Source organism: Mytilus californianus, unplaced genomic scaffold, assembly GCF_021869535.1.
Source record: "Mytilus californianus isolate M0D057914Y unplaced genomic scaffold, xbMytCali1.0.p SCAF_2, whole genome shotgun sequence".
Lineage (NCBI taxonomy): Eukaryota > Metazoa > Mollusca > Bivalvia > Mytilida > Mytilidae > Mytilus > Mytilus californianus.
In genome coordinates this window covers 116,434,752-116,454,957 of record NW_026262668.1, presented here as the reverse complement: position 1 = coordinate 116,454,957, position 20,206 = coordinate 116,434,752, and the positions used below count along the sequence as shown (strand labels likewise).

The following is a 20,206-nucleotide window of genomic DNA, read 5'->3' as shown; positions in this document are numbered from 1 at the left end:
GTGGTTCCTAAATAATGAACCAAATTTGTCCCACAAAAGAGGGGGCCTGGGCACCCTGCCCCACCCCCCACCCCCTAAATCTGCCTCTGGTTGTCTCATTGGCAATCATACCACATCTTCTTTTTTATATGGCAAAGCAAATTATACATACACATATGAAAATTTTAGTTTGATTTGTTTCACATATAACAGTACAGACATAAGCTCTTGAGAGCTTTTTACTGAAGGTAAATAACATATACATAACACTAAAAAAGGGATCATGCAGATAAGATATTGTATAAGCAACATGTATTACAATGCATAGAGACAGCACAAGCTTATTTGCAAAGCACTACTAAACTTTACATCTATACATGCTAACACTGATGCATAACTAAAATTAATGCACAACTAAAAATTATAGCAAACATCCAAAATTTAAGGCATAATGCAAAAGTTGAGCAACTCAGTTTAAATGGAAAGCACTATAACTAAAAATGATACATGAAAAGCTTATCTACATGCAGAATGACGACATTCTGATCCATTCCAGGACTGTATATAAGGCTCTTGAATTGTGAAAAACTACACAGAGTAGCAGCTGTAAATCTAAAAATTTTCTTTCCAAACTTGATTTTACATGGGGAATATCCAGTATATTACTGTATTTGAAATTAATATTTATATACATGCTAGCATTAATGTATCATTGTCATTTTGCTTAGTTTCTTTTGCTACCTTTTCTGACATAGGATTCTTTTAAACTGAGTTTTACTGTGCGCATTGCTGTGTGTTTGTTCATTCTACATTAGCTAGAGGTATAGGGGGAAGGTTAAGATCTCACAAAACATGTTTAACCCCACTGCATTTTTGCGCCTGTCCCAAGTCAGGAGCCTCTGGCCTTCGTTAGTCTTGTATGTTTTTAATATTAGTTCATTTATATGATTTGGAGTTTAGTGTGATGTCCATTTTCATTGAACTAGTACACATTTTTGTTTAGGGGCCAGCTGAAGCCCACCTCAGGGTGCAGGATTTTCTTGCTGTGTTGAAGACCCAATGGTGGCCTTCTGCTGTTTTCTGCTTGGTCGGGTTGTTGTCTCTTTGACACATTCCCCATTTCCATTCTCAATTTTAGCAAAAATATAAAAGAGCAAAGTAATATAAAATAAGCACAGTGAAATAAAATAAGGGCACTGGCTACAATTACATTGAAAACGGAACAATAACAAAAAAGTTATTGTTACGTTGGACACTAATTGCCGAAATGCTAGGTTGGATTAGGAACCGATTAATTACGAACCTATTCACCCTGAACAAATCTATCAGTTAAAGTGACTCGGATTCCTATGTTGAAATTAAAGTATTATTATCAGGGCTAAAGAATGAAAGGGTTTTATCATCTGCATGATTATACAGTGAACCCTTTTTGATAAATCAAAATATATCATTGTAGAAATGTAGAGAAGAAGGGGACCAAGGATAGATCCTTTGGGTACCCCTTTCTGAATGTCAGTCTTGGTTCTAATAACAGAATTTGATTTAATCTGTTGCTTTCTAGCTGATGAGCATAATTTTAGAAGAGAAGATGAATGAGCTGAAACGCCATATGCCGACAATTTGTCAAGCAAAATTTCATGTGATAGGCAGTCAAAATATAGATTTTTTATCAAATGCAGAACGCCAATCTTCAATGCTAGAGTGATAAGAAGGGTCACATATCAGATCATTCCTGATTTTATTGGCAACAGTAGAGAAAAAAGAATTAAAATGTTCTGATACCAGCTGTTTTGTATCCTTAATTATTTGATTATTTTCTAATAAAACTACTATTTGAACTTTTTATTTTATTTTTGAAAAATGGCCGACAGGATATAGCCAATAGTGCTGAAAGTGGCATTAAACACCAATCAATTAATTTATAACAAAAATTAATGTACATGTATTGCTAATCTATGGTTAAAAACATTCCATTTCATTGAATATAAATATAAGAACATTATATTGTTTATCTCATAAAGAGAGCGCAGCAATACCATTTTGTTTATGGAATTAACAACAACAATATAATTTCTCCTAGATTCAAGTTAAGTTAAAATACTAATAGAAATTTACGGAGATGATTTTTTTCTCTGGGAATAAAGTCAAAGTGTTGACCTTGTAGACTTTTTTGAACATTCTCTCAATAAAGCATTGTTTTATGCAGACTAGTCAGTGTTTTCTTTCATTTCAGTCAATGATACATGATCATGAGTGTTCATCAACAGATTCTGATTTTCTGCTAAACAAGTTTGCTACTTCATTAATCAATAAATGATGATCCTTGATACATATATTAACAGTATGACTATGAACATAATGGTGTATTTCCTTCCAAAATCTTGTGTCAGAGATGATTTATTTGTAAAAATTTTCATCGCATTAAGCTCCCGCCATTTGCAAATATTAAGCATGGATAGAATGGGGACTGACAATGACCAAAATCTGAATATATGTGATGATAACTTAAATTAGATACAGGACTTGGCTGATATAATATTTGATAATTAGCCAGCAAGTGAAAAATATGCCCTCAACATTCATTATTGCATTGTAGACATTTTGTTAGAATCTCTTTAATAACAGCTATATTTGAACCCATGCATTTGCTTTGGTTTAAACTCATTGATAAAAGATACATTTGTTAAATTACTCATTCTACAATGTGAAACAAAGGATACCTATAAACAGAATATTGCAATATGCATATATTGGGCATGTTTTTTTGCTTCTTGAGCATCTGTTTATTATGCCCCACCTAGGGCATTATGTTTTTCGGTCTGTGCATCAGTTTTTTCGTCCGTTCGTCCGACTGTTTGTCCGTCTGTCCCGCTTCAGGTAAAAGTTTTTGGTCAAGGTAGTTTTTGATGAAGTTGAAATCCAATCAACTTGAAACTTAGTACACATGTTCCCTATGATATGATCTTTCTAATTTTATTGCCAAATTAGAGTTTTGACCCCAATTTCACGGTCCACTGAACATAGTAAATGATAGTGTGAGTGGGGCATCCGTGTACTATGGACACATTCTTGTTTTAGTTTAAGTATTTTTGTATTTAAAACTTTGGTGGTAATATACATTGTATGTACCTTTTGCCAGCTCTCTATTTTTGCATTCTATTTTGCAACATTGATTTTGTTATTTTTTCTGTTAGCAGAGTAATAGCTGTAAATATCCATGACAAGTAATGTGGAGATAACGTTTACTCAGAGAAGGAAATGATAGGCAACAAGAATGAAGGTTTATCAATAACACTTGGATTTCCAGATGAACATGGCTATGACAATAAAAAGAAACAGTCAGTTTACAGGGTAATAAAATCTATTTTTAATCAAACAATTGGAAAATGGTGGTCATGAGTGTAAATGTAATTCTATCTCAGTACACCATAATAGAAATGAAAGGATTTGGCGGTATTCATCAATGTCACAAAATCTGTACATGCACAGCAAAAAAATACTAAAAGCAAAGAAACAGAACCTTTAGTGCTGTTCTTCATCTCAAAGTCAAAATTGTCAGATAATCTTTGTTGGAGTTATTGCCTTCCAATATATGATAATTTATACCAATATTTTAGCAATATTGGCTATTATTTGCAAAGAACAATAGATAGGAGAAGCCAAAAAATGACTGGCATGACTAGATCTATAAATAATACAATGTTGCCAACATCATCAATCAGTCATCTCCTTATAGAAGTTATTGCATTTTTAATGATCATTTTTATCCATTTTTTTGTGTGTAAATACTTTAGTTTATTGAGAGAATCTGCATTAAGAAAAAATTAACAGCAGGACAAGATCTACAACTAAGTCAAAATTTCTTAAATCATCCGTAAACTCTTAAGTAAAAGTTATTGCCATTGAATGAGGATTATTACCCATTTTTAAAGGCAGTGCTTTAATGCCTTTCTGGTTGCTGGGTTAATCTTTCCTTCCGCTGATATCCAACTTATCTACGTGGGGGGTCATTAGGCTCCAAGTAGATCCGGAAATGTTGAATTCTCTCCTCATCTTATTGTGATATAAAATGTTTTTTGTTTCATTTCATTTACATTGGGAAATAGAGAAACGATCATTGTGTTTTGTTAGTTTTAAAAACTTTTGATATATTTGTATTTTGCATTATAAGCAGTCAACCGATTGACAAACTAGAATCATTTGAATTCCGTGTGGAAAGAGGTCGGGTTAATTTCGAGTGTTATCTGCAATCTAGATGTTTATAAATCATTTCAGTTGTTGATATAATAATTAAAAGTCGACTGAACATGAATTATATTATACAATTTAAAGCGCATTTCTGTTTAAGCACGTGAACCCGTCTAACGTTATTGTTATTTCGCAGTTACATAAAGAAGCAAATTATCGTTCCTGAATAGGTGGCGTCGTGGTAGCCGATCATGTTCCTCAACTTCCGGTTTCTGCACTGTGCAACTATTACAGTGACATTTTTAATTAACAATGCCAAGTACTTGTTGTTGTGTACCTGGATGTCATTAAGAGGAGGACATGCATTTCCAAATGACTTAAAAAGAAGGAAAAGTTGGATCAACGCCATGGCCCATACGCAGATTGGATGAGAACACGATGAAATCGTGGAGTCCATCTCAATCAGCTGTTGTTTGCAAGGCACATTTTACTGAAAAAGACTACGTGCAAGAAACTATTCATGGTAAAACTCTATTTTCTTTTTGAAATTTATAGTTATATATGTAATCGCCATGCGAATAAACCAATGTCTGTTTACAACCGCAATTATCGTTTTAGAATAAAAGGGGGTGGTTAAGGTTCATCTATACACTTTAACAAAAATGGCTGTGTTTACACCATGAAATTTTCTCTGAGTACAGACAAAACTGTGTAATTTTAAAAGTTTTAATACCTGGCAGCACCTAGATAAATTAATGTTACATCCAATTTATGTTCTAAAAAGTTAAAACACTTTACGGATTTTGATGAACATTTTCTTTCCTTGCCACAGAAGATGGTGAAATAAACAAACACCTGAGTGTTCTTTGATACAGTCCACTCATTTACACTATTTAAATCACCTTTGTTGTGAGTAGATTTCTATTGTTTCCATTGTCCATATCAATCAATATGATACAATACAATCATTACCTGAGGGGGACCATCTTAAAGATTTCACATGACTTTGTTTATTTTTACACCACCTGTAGCAAGGAAAGAAAATGTTTAGCAAAATGCACATAAGTATTTTTCTTTTTAAAACACAAAATGAATACAACTTGTATATATCTAGGTGCTGCCAGGATTTAAAACTATTAGAATTACACAGTTTTGTCTGCATTCAGAGAAAATTTCATGGTTTAAACACAGCCATTTTTGTTGAAGTGTATAGATGAACCTTAATTCAAGACGTCATAATTTTTTGGATTACGATTCAATGTGATCTGTTTGAGATTTTTTGGTGATGCTACAATTATAATGATTTCTTACAAGAGGTACATGTATAGCATACTGAGAATTATTTTAGCAGTAATTATGCTAATGTAGTAATGACAGGAATGCATAAGCTATGCCTCATAGACTTTCTTGAAAAATATCAATGACAATGTTAACAGGAACAAAACAATGACATGTTCTCATCTATATTATAGTTATTTAGGTACAAACAATGTATGTTTGTTGCATAAGTCTCTCATTGTTTGTCCTTTGGATTTACATAACATACATTGAATCAGGCAAACATAGTTTTATCCAGATTGTAATGAATAAATCTAGTTAATATTTTGCCAGGTAGTACAAAGTATACATTGCTAATGGAAGTTCATTTAATTATCAAAAACTAATGTTTTATAACCTTTTTCAGGGCGCAAACCCACCATACAGAGACTTAAGTCTACTGCCATTCCCAGCCTATTATCCTGGACCAAGCAAGAGATTGAACCGTCCGCAAAAAGAAAAATCAGGGCAGTTTCCTGTGAAAACAAAAGAACTAAACTTGATGAATATTGTAGTAGAAATCTAGAGGAAAGTTTTGATTGTAAAGTTGGTTTTCCTGCAGAAAGGATTTATGACTGTCCACCACCAACTGTCGAGCTAATGTTGAGCTTCACAGATGGAATTACGCAAACACCATCAATGCCTATGTTTTCAGCAGAGAATTTTGAAATGAAGACATGTGACACAGCCATGCATTTTTATACCGGTTTAGAGTTGTATACTAAATTTTTATTTGTTTTGACCACACTTGGTCCAGCAGCACATTGTTTGAGATACATATATTTTCAAATTGATAGGGTGTCAGTTGAAAATCATTTTTTTTATGACTTTGGTGAAATTGAGGCATTATACAACCAACTTTGAACTGTCTAGATTCTAGATTAAATCTAGTGTTAAGAATATTGTGTATACATGGATTGTTTTTATGTCTAAACAGTGGTGTGAGGCTAACACTTGGCCATCTAGTGGTTTAGTCAGTTATTTTTCGCCATCCAACTTCAAATTAAAGTTTCCTACAACTTGGATTATTATTGACAGCACAGAATATCCCGTGATAAAACCTAAAGCTCCTAGAGCTCGGGCAACCTTTTCATCATATAAAAACAGAAACACTGAAAATACTTGTATGTTCGACACCTGGTGGTTTAGTCAACTATGTCTCTAATGCATATGTTGGTTGTACCAGTGACTGTGAAATAGTTGAAAGATGTAGAATAGTTCAAATATGTGATCCAGGTGACAGTGTGATGGCAGACGAAGGTTTAAATGTACAAGATTTGTTTGCTAACTTTTTTCAAAAAAAGAAACAGAATTAGTTCCAAAACTCTTATACGGGATTGAAAAGTCTCCAATTAACACATGCACATAGAGCGAATTATTGGACTTGGCAAAACATACAAAATTCTAATAAATCCTATGAATGGAACTGAAACAAAACTTTCATCTGAAATAACATTTAGTTGTATTATGTTGTGTAATTTTAGAACTTGTATTGTGCCAAAGGATGCATAAATAAAAGTGACGCAATGAATTTTGTTCTGATATATATATATTTACAATTACATGCACATGTAAATTGTAATGCATATAAAAATAAGGAGATGTGGTATGATATTCAGTGAGTTTATTGAACCAAAGTGCATAAGAAATGGGTTTAAGCAGTTACAGGTGTTACTGTCACCGTACAATCTCCAACAATGAGAAAAACTCGTACCGTGTAAAAAATTTCAGAGATCTTACAACTAAGTTTTGTTGTCTCACCTTGACTTTGGTGAATTGTTTATATCTTTTGATGTAAATATAAAAAAGAAAATGTGGTATGATTGCCAATGAGACAACTCTCCACAAGAGACCAAATGACACAGAAATTAACAGCTATAGGTTCAACAATGAGCAAAGCCCATACCGCACAGTCAGCTATAAAAGGCCCCGAAATGACAATGTAAAACAATTCAAACAAGAAAACTAACGGCCTAATTTATGTACAAAAAATGAACGAATAACAAATATGCAACACATAAACAAACGACAACCACTGAATTACAGGCTCCTGACTTGGGACAGGCACATACATGTACATACAGAATGTGGCGGGGTTAAACATGTTAGCGGGATCCCAACCCTCCCCCTAACCTGGGACAGTGGTGTAACAGTACAATATAAGAACGAACTATAAAAATCAGTTGAAAGAGGCTTAACTCATCAGATGGATAAATACAAGTGGACGTGGCCGGGTAGTTGTACATCCAAACAACAAAAAGACACTAAGTACAGATCTGAGAGTACTCTCAGTTACTGACAGCTAATTCAAAGCCACTAACAACTGATAAAAAAATCTTGCATCTAAGACTAAATTATCAATCCGTAAGCTCCCTTTAGAATTTTATAAGTTTTAGATTTTTCTGAGTTAAGGGGTTTTATTCATTAAAAAAGGGGGGAATTTTCCAGTTTTTGGACAACAACTCATAAATGCTTTAAGCAGTTCGCATGAAACTTTGGTGAATTATTTATAGCTATTGATGTAATCTCCCTATTGATTTTCATAAATTTCAAATATGACATTGAGAAGAAATTGAACATTATTTGTTTATAGTCTGGCAACAGATTTATTAAGTATTGCGCAACAGCACAGTGTATTGCACAACAGCAAGAATATATATTCAATTCATATAACCGATTTCAAGTTCTTTGACTACATTTATTCAGAAACTATGATATGTCAAATATTTAATTACAATCCAAATTCAGACCTTTATCAAGCTTGAATATTATGTCCATTTTTGCCCCAAACTGTTCAGGGTTGGACCTCTGCGGGTGTATCCAGCTGCGCTCAGTGAATCAGTTTATTTCTTAAGAACTCCTTTTTAGCTCACCAGGGCCCTTCAGGGCCCCATCTTCAGGCCCCATGTGAGCTTATGCCATCACTTGGCGTCTGTCGTTGTCGTCTGTCGTCGTAAACTATTTCAAAAATCTTCTCCTCTGAAACTACTGGGCCAAATACCTTCAAACTTTAACTAAATGTTCCTTAGGGTATTTAGTTTATAAATTGTATCCGAAGTTTTGATCTATCGACAAACATGGCCACCATGGCTAAAAATAGAACATAGGGGTCAAATGCAGTTTTTGGCTTATATCTTAAAAACTAAAGCTTTTAGAGCAAATATGACACAGGGTAAAATTGTTCAATTGGTCAAGATCTATCAGCCCTGAAATTTTCAGACGAATCGAACAACCCATTGTTGGGTTGCTGCCACTAAATTGGTAGTTTTAAGGAAATTTTGCAGTTTTTTGTTATCTTGAATATTATTATAGAAAGATATAAACTGTAAACAGCAATAATGTTCAGCAAAGTAAGATGTACAAAAAATTTAATAAGACCATAATTGTCAATTGACCCCTTAAGGAGTTATTGCCCTTTAAAGACAATTTTACAGAATTTGTTCATCAAGTTTGCTAACATTTAAAAATGTTCTCCTCTGAAATACAGGTGAGCGATTCAGGCTCTTAAGAGCCTCTTGTTTCATTCATAAATTACTTTATACTTGGAAATATAATTTTGCTTGGAGTTATAGTTTCTAAAAAAAGTATTGTCATTGAAAGAGTTGACATGTTGCAATGTACATTTATTCTACATAGTACTATGGTACCAAATCAAAAGTTTATATAAAAGAAAGAAGTCAAAGGTTTCCCATCATAGTTTAGTTACATACATTTTTTTTGTACCTGAGGTCGTTGAATATAGATCATTATATAAATAAGGAGATGTGTTATGATTGCCAATGAAACAAGTATCATCCATACTTACCAGTAACAAACCACATTTGCAAAGTTGAATAAAATACAGTTGATAACATTTACTTATTACTAAAAAGAAAATGCCTAACAATTTTAAACAGTATTTGACTATAAACATAGATAAAAAAGGTACAAACTGGACGTAATGCACTAGTTCATAAACAAGTGAGAACAATCGCCTTCATATAGTGCTCAGAATATGACATTCATAAAACTTGTTCAATATCATTAGAGAACTCTAAATCTTAAATACTGAAAGCCACCTCTGATAAGTACACTGTACTATGCAAGATAATGATACAACTGGACTAAAAATACACACAACCTGTAATTAACTGCCTTTACAGCGCTTTCACGCATTGATTGGTTTTTTTTAGTTGAATATCTGCAGTTGAATGAGAGAGATTGTTAATAGTAAAAGTAAATAGTAGAACAAAATCAACAGATGATATGAAAATAAGAAGATGTGGTATGATTGCCAATGAGACAACTCTCAACAAGATACCAAATGACACAGAAATTAACAACTATAGGTCACCATATGGCCTTCAATAATGAGCAAAACCCATACCGCAAAGTCAGCTATGAAAGGCCCCTAAATGACAAATGTAAAACAATTCAAACAAGAAAACTAACGCCTAATTTATGTACAAAATAATGAAAGACTTGGGACAGGCACATACAGAATGTGGCAGGTTACACTAGTTTGAAGGCGCCAACCCTCCCCTAACCTGGAACAGTGGTGTAACAGTACAACATAAGAACAAACTATAAAAATCAGTTGAAAAAGGCTTAACTCATCAGATGGATACAAATAGAAATACATCTAACATAAACACAGAGTGGACGTGGCAGGGTACCGGTACTTATACATCCCCACAACAAAAAGACACTAAGTACAGATCTGAGATTATTCGCAGTTACTGACAGCTAGTTCAAAGCCAATTAAAACTAATAAAAAATAATCATGCATCTAAGACTAAAATACACATTCAACATCCAATGGATTTAGTGTAAAGACATAATTAACAGTAAGAGAAAAACATGACCTTGTGCAATGCCAAGATAAGTCAGCATTGGTGAAATCATCAGTTGACTCCTTATAGAAGTTATTTTCCTTGGACCCTGAATTTTACCCTATTTTGTTTGCAAAAACAATATATAGTAGAAAGAGTGAAATTGTCAAAAGCAAATATGATCAGTAGGACAAAATCTACAATTAAGTCAATGCGTCTGAAATATTTAGTTGATTCCTTTTAGGATTTAATATTGTCCTTGACAATTTCTAGCCCATTGTTGTGGATTTTTTTGTAGATATTGTTGAATATATAGAGAAAATGAAAACAACCAAAATATTTGACCGAAAGATAGAAATTTATGTAGGAATAAAAAATATAACCTTGAAGAGCAGCTCTCTGCCCAATTATTTTTGGGTAAACAAGTTCCTAAAATTACAAAAAGCACATCTTTTTCTCAAATAAATTATGTCCAATATTTTTATATTTTGTTTGAAATGTTTTAATATTCCCTAATTCTGCAATGCATGGTTTGCTCATAGATTGGGTTAAAATGATGTACCAAATTTATACAGTATATTACTATGATAATTTGGATAACAATTTTTGAAGAGCAAAATATCAGAAAAGTAGTGAAGATACAACACTATAACAACATTTTGACTGTAAACTTCAGTCTCCAATTACATGTAGATAAATAGGATAACTTATAATAAAATGAAAAGTGTGGAGCTGGAACAGTATAGCTCTGACAATAATTCATATCTAACGTAGAAATCTCATATCATAGTTCAAGTTGTATACGAAAATAAATCATTACATCTTAATCTCAAAAATATAGATATTTTTATTTTTATCATAGATCATAAAACACTATTAGACTCACACAACAACATCTCATATTTTTTCAGATCTGGAAGAGATTATCCAGTTTACAGAGAAGTTTGATATTCCTCGTCCTCCTGCTATGTGGAATATCTGCTATTTATATAATTCCCAATCTGCGTCAGTCTCACACTACCATCACAGACCAAGTAGACCCTGTCAAACATGATGAAAAAGACTCAATTCAAAAGTTGAAGTTGGAAAAAGAAAAGGCTGATTTTATTGCTAGTTTGAAAAGGAAACATGCTAAGCATCAGATTGATGATCTCATGGTAAATCTTTAATATGACAATTGTTTTCAGGTAGAAATGTTTTACTGTAACTAGGAAACATGCTAAACATCAGATTGATGATCTCATGGTAAATCTTTAATATGACAATTGTTTTCAGGTAGAAATGTTTTACTGGAACTCAAAACAGACTGTAATCATAAATGGACCAGGAGTACATATCATGAAACTTGTTTCTATTCTTTTTTTCCATTTCAGTCAAAAAATTAAGAGTGCTCACCAAGGCAACATAAGGAGCGGGACATTAAAAGTCTATTCTTTTACCTTATATGTAGCTCCATTGCTGAAGAGGGGGGGGGGGGGGGGGGGGTAATACCACTCTGTCATTGATGTATAGCCCACATCTCCTTTTATTCATACATAAATATCTGTATAATTGAGTTAACACATGTTTGACCATGATGAGTTTAATAAATTGAATACAAATAGACATGTAAAATAAGGAGATGTGGTATGATTGCCAATGGGACAACTATCCACCAGACCACCAGAGACCAAACCATGTAGATATTAGCAACTATAGGTCACTGTCCTGCCTTCAACAATGAGCAAATTGTTAATTTGTCTAGCCTGTGATAATTATCAATAAACAGGCAGGATAGTAACACTTGCATTCACGTCAGAGTTAAAACTAACTTCAGTGAAATCTGATTCTTATATCATGTATTCATATATTGGACTTTTCAGTCGAATGTTTTTACATCACTGAATATGAAAAAAGTCTTGTTTTATATTATTACTTTGGCAAGAAAATCTTGAGATTTTCGTTCCATGAAAAAGAATGTCCCCATCATTTAACATAATTAAATGAATGTAAGGGGTAATTTTATGCAAGCTGAGTAAGTTTGTATAATTTATTGAAAACTTTTTTTATAGAAAAAAGTGAAAAATCAAAATGCTAATGTAGCTCCTGCAGTAAAAGCTGGTGGTCATGGAGAGGATAATGTCTTGTTGCCACCTGATGATCAAAAGGAACAAGCTTTGAGTAATGATGCCAGGTTAGATCATGGCAATGAAGATGAAGATAGTGATAAAGATGACAATGTAGATGGACAGCTTGTAAGTTGTCGAAAATATTGCTGCTCAATACTTATTTCCTTATGGCAAAAATTATGTATATTTAAAATTTTTATCTTATTTAAAGAAAAAATTCCAATGCCATTTGTATGCAAACAAATTGATACATGTAACAATCTGTGAAAAAGTCATTTTGATTTTCAATTTTAGTTAAACACAACATTTTAGTCAACATACTAAAATAAAAAATCCGTATACATCTGAAATAAACACAAAAACAAAGACTAAAACTCTATCATTCGGGAAATGTTAATAATTGATCAGGCTTTGCATACATAATACAAGGCTATCACCACTGTCCAAGGTTAGGGGGAGGGTTGGGCACCCTCTAACATGTATAACTCTGCCACATTCTGTATGTGCCTGTCCCAAGTCAGGAGCCTGTAATTCATTGGTTGTTGTTTGTTGCTGTATATCATATTTGTATTTTGTTCATTGTTTTAACATAAATCAGGCTGTTAGTTTTCTCATTTGAATTGATTTACATTTGTCATTTCCAGGCCTGTTATAGCTGACAATGTGGTATGGGTTTTATTCATTGTTGAAGGTCGTACTGTGACTTATAGTTGTAAACTTCTATGTCATTTGGTCTCTGGTGGAGAGTTGTCTCATTAGCAATTATACCACATCTTCGTATTTTTATATTAGTTAAGTACCCAACACAGACAATTATATTTTACTGTTTTTGTAGAGATTTGGAGGATTCAAATTAGCAAATTATATAAGTTGCCAAAACATGACCCAAATAACAATATCTTTATTGATTGGAAGCGAGTTATTAATTTTTGTTCCTGAATACACACGATATATTTGATGATTGGTGTAAAGCAAGCAACAATCAATCGTTTTTTTTAATAATATAATACAAAGGTAAAGAAGATCAGTGGGCATTTTAAAATTAGCAATGTGGTTGTCTTTTTTTTTTTATTATTAATATTTTGATTATTGTTCTACTTTTTTGATTTTCGTTTGTTTTTATTTGTATTGTTTGTTTTGTTTTTTGTATTTATTTGGTGTTTAAAAATACCTTTTAAAGTTCATTATCTTATTGTCAATAAAGACCAACGCATTGAATAGTATTGATCTGCATAAATCAAAATTTTGAACTTTTATTGGTAATTTTAAACTTGTTGTTTGTATAAAAACATGGGACAATTAATACTGTTATCGGTCAGATTCTGTGATTAGAAAAGATCAATGTACTGAAATGGAATTAAAAAGTAACTTATCTTGAGAGTTATGGATTCCATATTCAGCCTCATTTAAACTACATTACAATTTATTACATGGCCAAACATGGAAATTGTTGCATTTGACTCTTTGTATCATCACAATCTTTCAACTTTCCTTCATTTTCATCAGCCAAATGGTTATATTGCTTCTGTTTCCTTCCATACACACACCAAATATTTTTACCTTTCCTCTAGAAAGAAAATAGAATACTTTCTTCAATAATTGTCCAAAGGGGTTGGTATGATATGTCAAACTTATACTTTTTGGCAAAATCAATAAAATAATTGACATTATTTTGAATCTGTCCTTGATGATAGTTATAGCAAATCCCAAATACACCACTTGTGGTGTGCCTGACAGAAAGGGAACTTACAGATAAGTTGACAGGTAACAGGTACTAAATTCCTCACACGATTTAGTCACCTATTAATTTACAACTCTCTTTTTGAAAGATAAAAGTGAACCAACACCTATCTATGGTAGTCGTATGGTAGGATAGCTAAAGTGGATACCTAGCGGTATACGGCGGTTGTCTATCGCATAGTCAGTATACAAAAAGACAACAACACAAAAGCTATCACTAAGTTGCGGTATCTTTTATTGTGTCGACTAGTTTCGCCACGGGGATAACTTATAATCCACATTTTTTTCTTTCAGTGAAATGAGCTTTGATTTATGATATCACCACCTATTTCTTCATAGACAAAACAACTTATAGAAATAGCAAAAAGGTTCTAGTCAATTTTTCATGTATTGCTTTTTGTCGACTCCTCCAGGATATAGAAGTAACAAATTGCTGAAAAGTTAAAATTTAAGAGGTTTCAATGGATTTCAGCATTTACTTATACTGTAAGATCAAGTTCCCAAATACTGAACAATATTTTATAAAGCATGAATGCTATTGTTTACTAATGGTTGTCTAGGTATTCATTGTATTTACAATTGATGTTATTTCAGAATCATCCACTCAAAACTGTAGATAATGATTTCAAAGTAGAGCAGAAAGAAAATTCAGCAGTATATGATTATTTTAGTCGTAAGTTGTAAATTTAAATGATAATACACAGACCAATGAGCAGAATTAATAGAAATTTACTTTTATTTTACAAGATTTCTGTTACTGAAGCCTTCATACATGTATTTCTTGGAATATTTTAAGTAATTCTGAAACAGCTAGTTCTTCATTGAAGTTGTAATAAAATCAAAGTTTCAATTAAAACAGCCCAGTATAATGTCACTTTATCACATGTTTTATTGTGTTTCTATAAATACTAATGAAATGTTTTGCATTTGTAAGTTTTATAAGTAATAAACATGTTGTTTTACAGCTTACAGAAAACATAGCTCTAAGCAGTCTGCTGTTATAGATGCTTTCAAAATTTCTTGGTCAGCCTATAAGAAATATGCATGGGGTCATGATGAATTCCATCCAATCAGTAAAACTCATTCTGAATGGTTCCAGCTTGGTCTGACCATTGTTGATGGCATTGATACAGCAATCATTATGGGACTCAAGACAGGTTTTTCATATTTAAATATTTTTAGATTACATTAATGTTATGATTACTGGAGGTATGCCATACCAGCTTTAGAATTTGTTTGACATTATAAAAAGCAAAAAACAAAGAAAAACAATCTGTTTTTAACAAAATATTCACAATCAAGCTTTCCGTTTTTTACCAATGTGGTACCAAGAATATGAGTATTTTGCATGTGGTCATATTTTGATTTATTTTGCACCTATGGTTAAAGTGTAGAAATTTAAAACCCTATAACAATCAAACAGTGCATGCACACACAAAAAAGTAAGTTATGGTATGAGTAAATAAGGCATACTGCTGTTATCTTTTTACCATAAGTTTATTTCATTTGTAAAAATTCAGTATTGGTTGGTTTGATAATGGAAGGGCAACATTAGTTTTGGTTTCAATGCATCTTGGAAAATAACAATTCAGAAAAGCTAAGGTGATTTGGATATTCTTATTAGGTCCTTTTAGGTCATAAAGCTCCCCAACTTTTCATGTAGCTTTCATAGTTTTTGGTTTAAGGATGTACACTTCTGAGGAGCCAAAAATTTCTAGAATTAAACTTTTTTTCTTAACCTGATTTTTGGGTTTATATGACTGTAAAAAAATAATTGCTGAAGAAAAAAAACATACGGTGGTGCACTTCTGTTTTTGCTACGGCCCTTTGAAAGTACCCAATTTTGATGACTTTTTCATTTTTCATGACTTTTTACCCATTTTTGGGCTATTATCGTGAAAAAAATCACAGTTCCACAATTAAACTTTTTTTCATACTTTCAATAAAGATGAAGTGGACCAATCTGAATAAATTTAACTTAAAAAAACTATAGGTAGGTGTTAATATAAGAAAGTTTTATCATATTTTGATGCTTTTTCGAGTCAAATTTACCATGTTGTCAATTTTGTAAATTTGTGATTTTTCTCTATTCTAAGAACAAAATGCGTATTATTTCAACTTCTTTGTTATAAATGATTGAAAAAATACATATCTAAGAAATTTGAAAAGATAAAAGTGATATGGGATGTACATATTTCTGGTAAAATCATTTCTTGTACCCCTCACCCATTTTATCAAAATTTTGGCTAAAAAGTCTTGACTTGATTGGTAAAAAAATTTGAAAAATTTATTACTCAAAAACTACTTATACACAATTTTTTCACAGAGTTAAGTTTCATTATAACATTTTTTAAATTCATTGATATTTTCCACTTGTATCACATGTTTTGGAAATAATCCCAGAACGAGATTTCAACGAGACTGAAATGTCAGAAGAATACATCCTTAAGTATTCTGATGAAGGTAAATCAAGAAAACAAATTCAGCCACACCAAATTTATATAGTGTTATTTTCCTTGTTACAATTAGGATAAAATACACCTGCCTGTCCAATTATTTCAATACACTATCACTTCATTGTCACTGCCTTACACGTCTATAAAGATTTGTTATTATCTGTAAACCCCATTGATTTGAAAGTGCTCATGATATAATGGATTGAGGTCACATCAAGTAACAATTGACATATGCTAAAACTAGTCCCTTATTAATGGTACATACACAACTGTAGTTTCCAGATCATTAACTAAAACTAAACATGACACCATGAATTCAAAGTATGAAAATAAGAAGATGTGAATTTATCATGAATTAAGACTCAGTCAGCAAATCACGAAAAAAGACTGTAAAATAGATTGTATTTTATTTTATATTGTAAATTAATTCCCAATTATTCAAGGGATATATATTATCCACAGAATATGAAGATGCTAGAGCCTGGATACAAAATGACCTGGTTTTCACTCATGATAGAGATGTGAATCTTTTTGAAACAACAATAAGAATCTTAGGTGGTTTACTGAGTGCCTTCCACCTGACCAGGGATAATGTGTTTAAAGAAAAGGCAGTAAGTATATTCAAAGAAGAACAACTCAAAATATTGATGTGATTTTTTTATACAAGCCTTGTGCTTGATTTTTGTTTTCAAAATGTTTCTAATACTGCATTGCATACACTGGAACACATGTTTAAACAGGATAATTGGGTTTCTTTACACATGAAAGTTGCAAAGGTGATAAATGTGCATGGAAGAACATGGGGAGGGTTGAGCTCTCATAAAAATGTTTTAAAACTGCCACATTCTAAAGTCCCAAGTCAGGAGACTGTATTTCAGTGGTTGTCTTTGGATAACAATAAACCATTAGATATTATGGGCACAGCCATTTTATGAAGATAACATGGTATTCAGAATTAAGAGTATGGCTAATCCTGATTGGTTGTTGTGTGCAGCCAATATTTTTTTATTTCTAGACACTTCGTGGGCTCTGCATTATATCAAAGGCCAAACATGACGATCTCAACCCAAATGCTGTAAATGAAATTAACAAATTCAGTAAAACATTAGGATATTAACCTGAATTGCAAAGTAGAACAAATTAAAATAGGCATGAAATATTGAATATAAAGAATAGTTTTCAATGTTGAAATACAAATATTTCCACATTTTTTATATTTTGAAATTCTATAGTCTGTTTCAAAAATGTATTTTTATACAACAATGGTTTCATTTAAAATTGTTGTGCGAAATTCATCGTAGCTGTTACATATTAGATCGGTTTTTGGATAAATAAAATCTGTACTTGATGACCTATAAAGAATCATGGGAGTTGATAGACATTATCTTCTGATCCTTTTTAACAGTACCACATTTACTCTAGAAATCAGGGGAGAAAAAAAAATCCATTTTTAGACTGGGCTCACCTCTGATAAAAATTGTCAAAATTCAGAGAGTAATGAGAGAATGTTTTGTGCATCTAGTGCGCCATGAATTGCATGATTTTAGAAAATTTTTAAATACTGTATAGGTTAGAATAAATCATTAGATATTATGGTCACAGCCATGAAGATAACATTGTATTCAGAATTAAGAGTATGGCTTATCCTGATTAGTTGTTGTGTGCAGCTGATATTATTTATTAATAGACACTTTGTGCACTCTGCATTATACCAAAGGCAAAATAAAATATTTTCCTTAGCCCTAAAGGATGAGACACATATTTTTAAGTGTAGAATTGATAGGCAAGGGCGATAAGTACACATTACATTAAAAAAAAGCCACAGGAACCATATTTTTGGGACTAAAATATACTGTCCTAATAATTTTTCTTTAATTCTAGCAAGGTTTCATTCTAAAATTCAACTGTCTAAAGGTGCATCTCGAAAAAGACTGCTATTGTAGCCAATACAAAAATCAATTGTATTTTGCAATCTTTGTTTGTTGTCTGTTATATTTGTTTTTCATTTATTATTTTGTAATAAATCAGACAGTTTTCTCTGTAATTTATGGAGCCTTATCAAAATGATTCATGTATTATATCAATTTCAGACTGACATAGGAAACAGAATGCTTCCCTGTTTTAATTCTCCATCAAAGGTTCCGTACTCTGACATCAATCTACTGACAGGAAGAGCACATGCCCCACGGTGGGGACCTGACAGCAGTACTTCAGAAGTCACAACAATACAGCTGGAATTTCGAGATTTAAGTCGTATTACTGGAGACAAAAAGTATGAGGTAATCTTCAAAAATACTAGTTTATAGGTGAACACAGTTGACACATTTGTGTAAAAAGTTGTCCACTGGTCTGATCATCGGTTTATGAATAAACCTGATTTTGTGCGGCTCTGAAATATATATTCAAGAATGTTGTGTTTTACATTTTTTAACTTTTCTTCTTTCTGGATTTTTTTAGACACGCCAACAAAAAGTATATATTGTAACACAAATAAGGTAATTAAATATATGTTATAACAATGGTCCTCCCCACAATGACCTTTCACAATGGAATAAATAAAAATAAGTTAAATATAGTACTAAAACAGCTACAGAAATTTAAAACACACTCTCAAAGGAAAAAAATTATATTGACCAACTGTTTTATCTTATGCAAATTAAAGTTGTCACCTTTTGATTGATTTCTCCTCAGCTCCCTTTGAGTTGAACTTTGTTTATCACTGTCCTGTCAGTTTTAAGATAGCGAGAGTTGTTAAAATTAAAAAACATATGAATTATAATGCCATAGTCGTCTTCAATGCTCTTCAACTTTTTTGGATTTGGCCTTCCAACTGTTTTGTTTCAAACGCCACTGATGAGTCTTATGAAGAAGAAGTGCACTTTTGCCATACCAAATTATAATTCCGGTATCTTTGGTGGTCTCATGGTAGGGTGTTCACCTCGGGTGCGGGAGGTCGTGGGTCCGAACCCGGCGGGGTCAAACCAAAGGCTTTAAACTTGGTATTTGCTGCTTCTCCCCTAAGCACACAGCATTAAGGAGTAAGAGCAAAGACTGGCCGGCTCGGAATCAGAATAATGTGTCCAGGTAAGGTGACATGTCTTCCTGCAGACTGTTACCTTGTGTACTAGCACGTTAAAAATCCAGCTCAGTGTGTCGGTCTAATACAAAGCAGGGTAAATATTCATTATAAGAATATGTCCCCCCCAAACAAGTCCAGGCCTACTCATTTTAACAGTCTCACTCCATTTAATATAGAAGTGAATGTCATTAAGGTAGATTTGATTGTAAAAAGCAGAACACAAGTGGTCTTGATCTTTAATTGAATATGCAAATTTTGAGACAGGAATGCAAGTGAATTGTAAGTTTATTAATTAAAATATTGAAAATAATGTGATTTATCGTATTATTATTCTGTTTTTACAAATACTGAATATTTTGTTGCGATTTAATTTAATTTTAACTATGTAATGAGAGATAACTCAAGATAATTCAATTTTATTAAAGAATTTTTTAATAGTAATTTTACCTATTTTGTTTTGTAGCAAGAAAACAAGTCCTTCCTCCCCAATTTTATTTTCATTTTCTGAAAGCTATTTACGAAAATTTT

At 32.3% G+C, this 20,206-nt stretch overlaps 1 protein-coding gene and 1 long non-coding RNA gene across 3 annotated transcripts in view; both read left to right on the top strand.

Annotated features, from left to right (window-relative positions):
- Positions 1-20,206, top strand: part of LOC127730826 (endoplasmic reticulum mannosyl-oligosaccharide 1,2-alpha-mannosidase-like) — a 28,566-nt gene that overhangs the window by 907 nt on the left and 7,453 nt on the right. Inside the window, exons 2-8 of one of the 2 annotated variants that reach the window (XM_052239426.1) lie at positions 3,177-3,330; positions 11,207-11,452; positions 12,347-12,529; positions 14,738-14,816; positions 15,109-15,300; positions 17,062-17,210; positions 18,690-18,878. In XM_052239426.1, the coding sequence (XP_052095386.1) occupies positions 3,238-3,330; positions 11,207-11,452; positions 12,347-12,529; positions 14,738-14,816; positions 15,109-15,300; positions 17,062-17,210; positions 18,690-18,878 (1,131 nt within the window). In that variant the 5' untranslated portion in view covers positions 3,177-3,237. Of the gene's footprint in view, positions 1-3,173; positions 3,331-11,206; positions 11,453-12,346; positions 12,530-14,737; positions 14,817-15,108; positions 15,301-17,061; positions 17,211-18,689; positions 18,879-20,206 lie in introns of both variants that reach the window. The other variant, XM_052239425.1, reaches the window with a different exon arrangement.
- Positions 4,426-7,015, top strand: LOC127730843 (uncharacterized). Its single transcript, XR_007995322.1, has 2 exons — positions 4,426-4,690; positions 5,852-7,015. It is a non-coding gene; the product is annotated as an uncharacterized LOC127730843 (long non-coding RNA).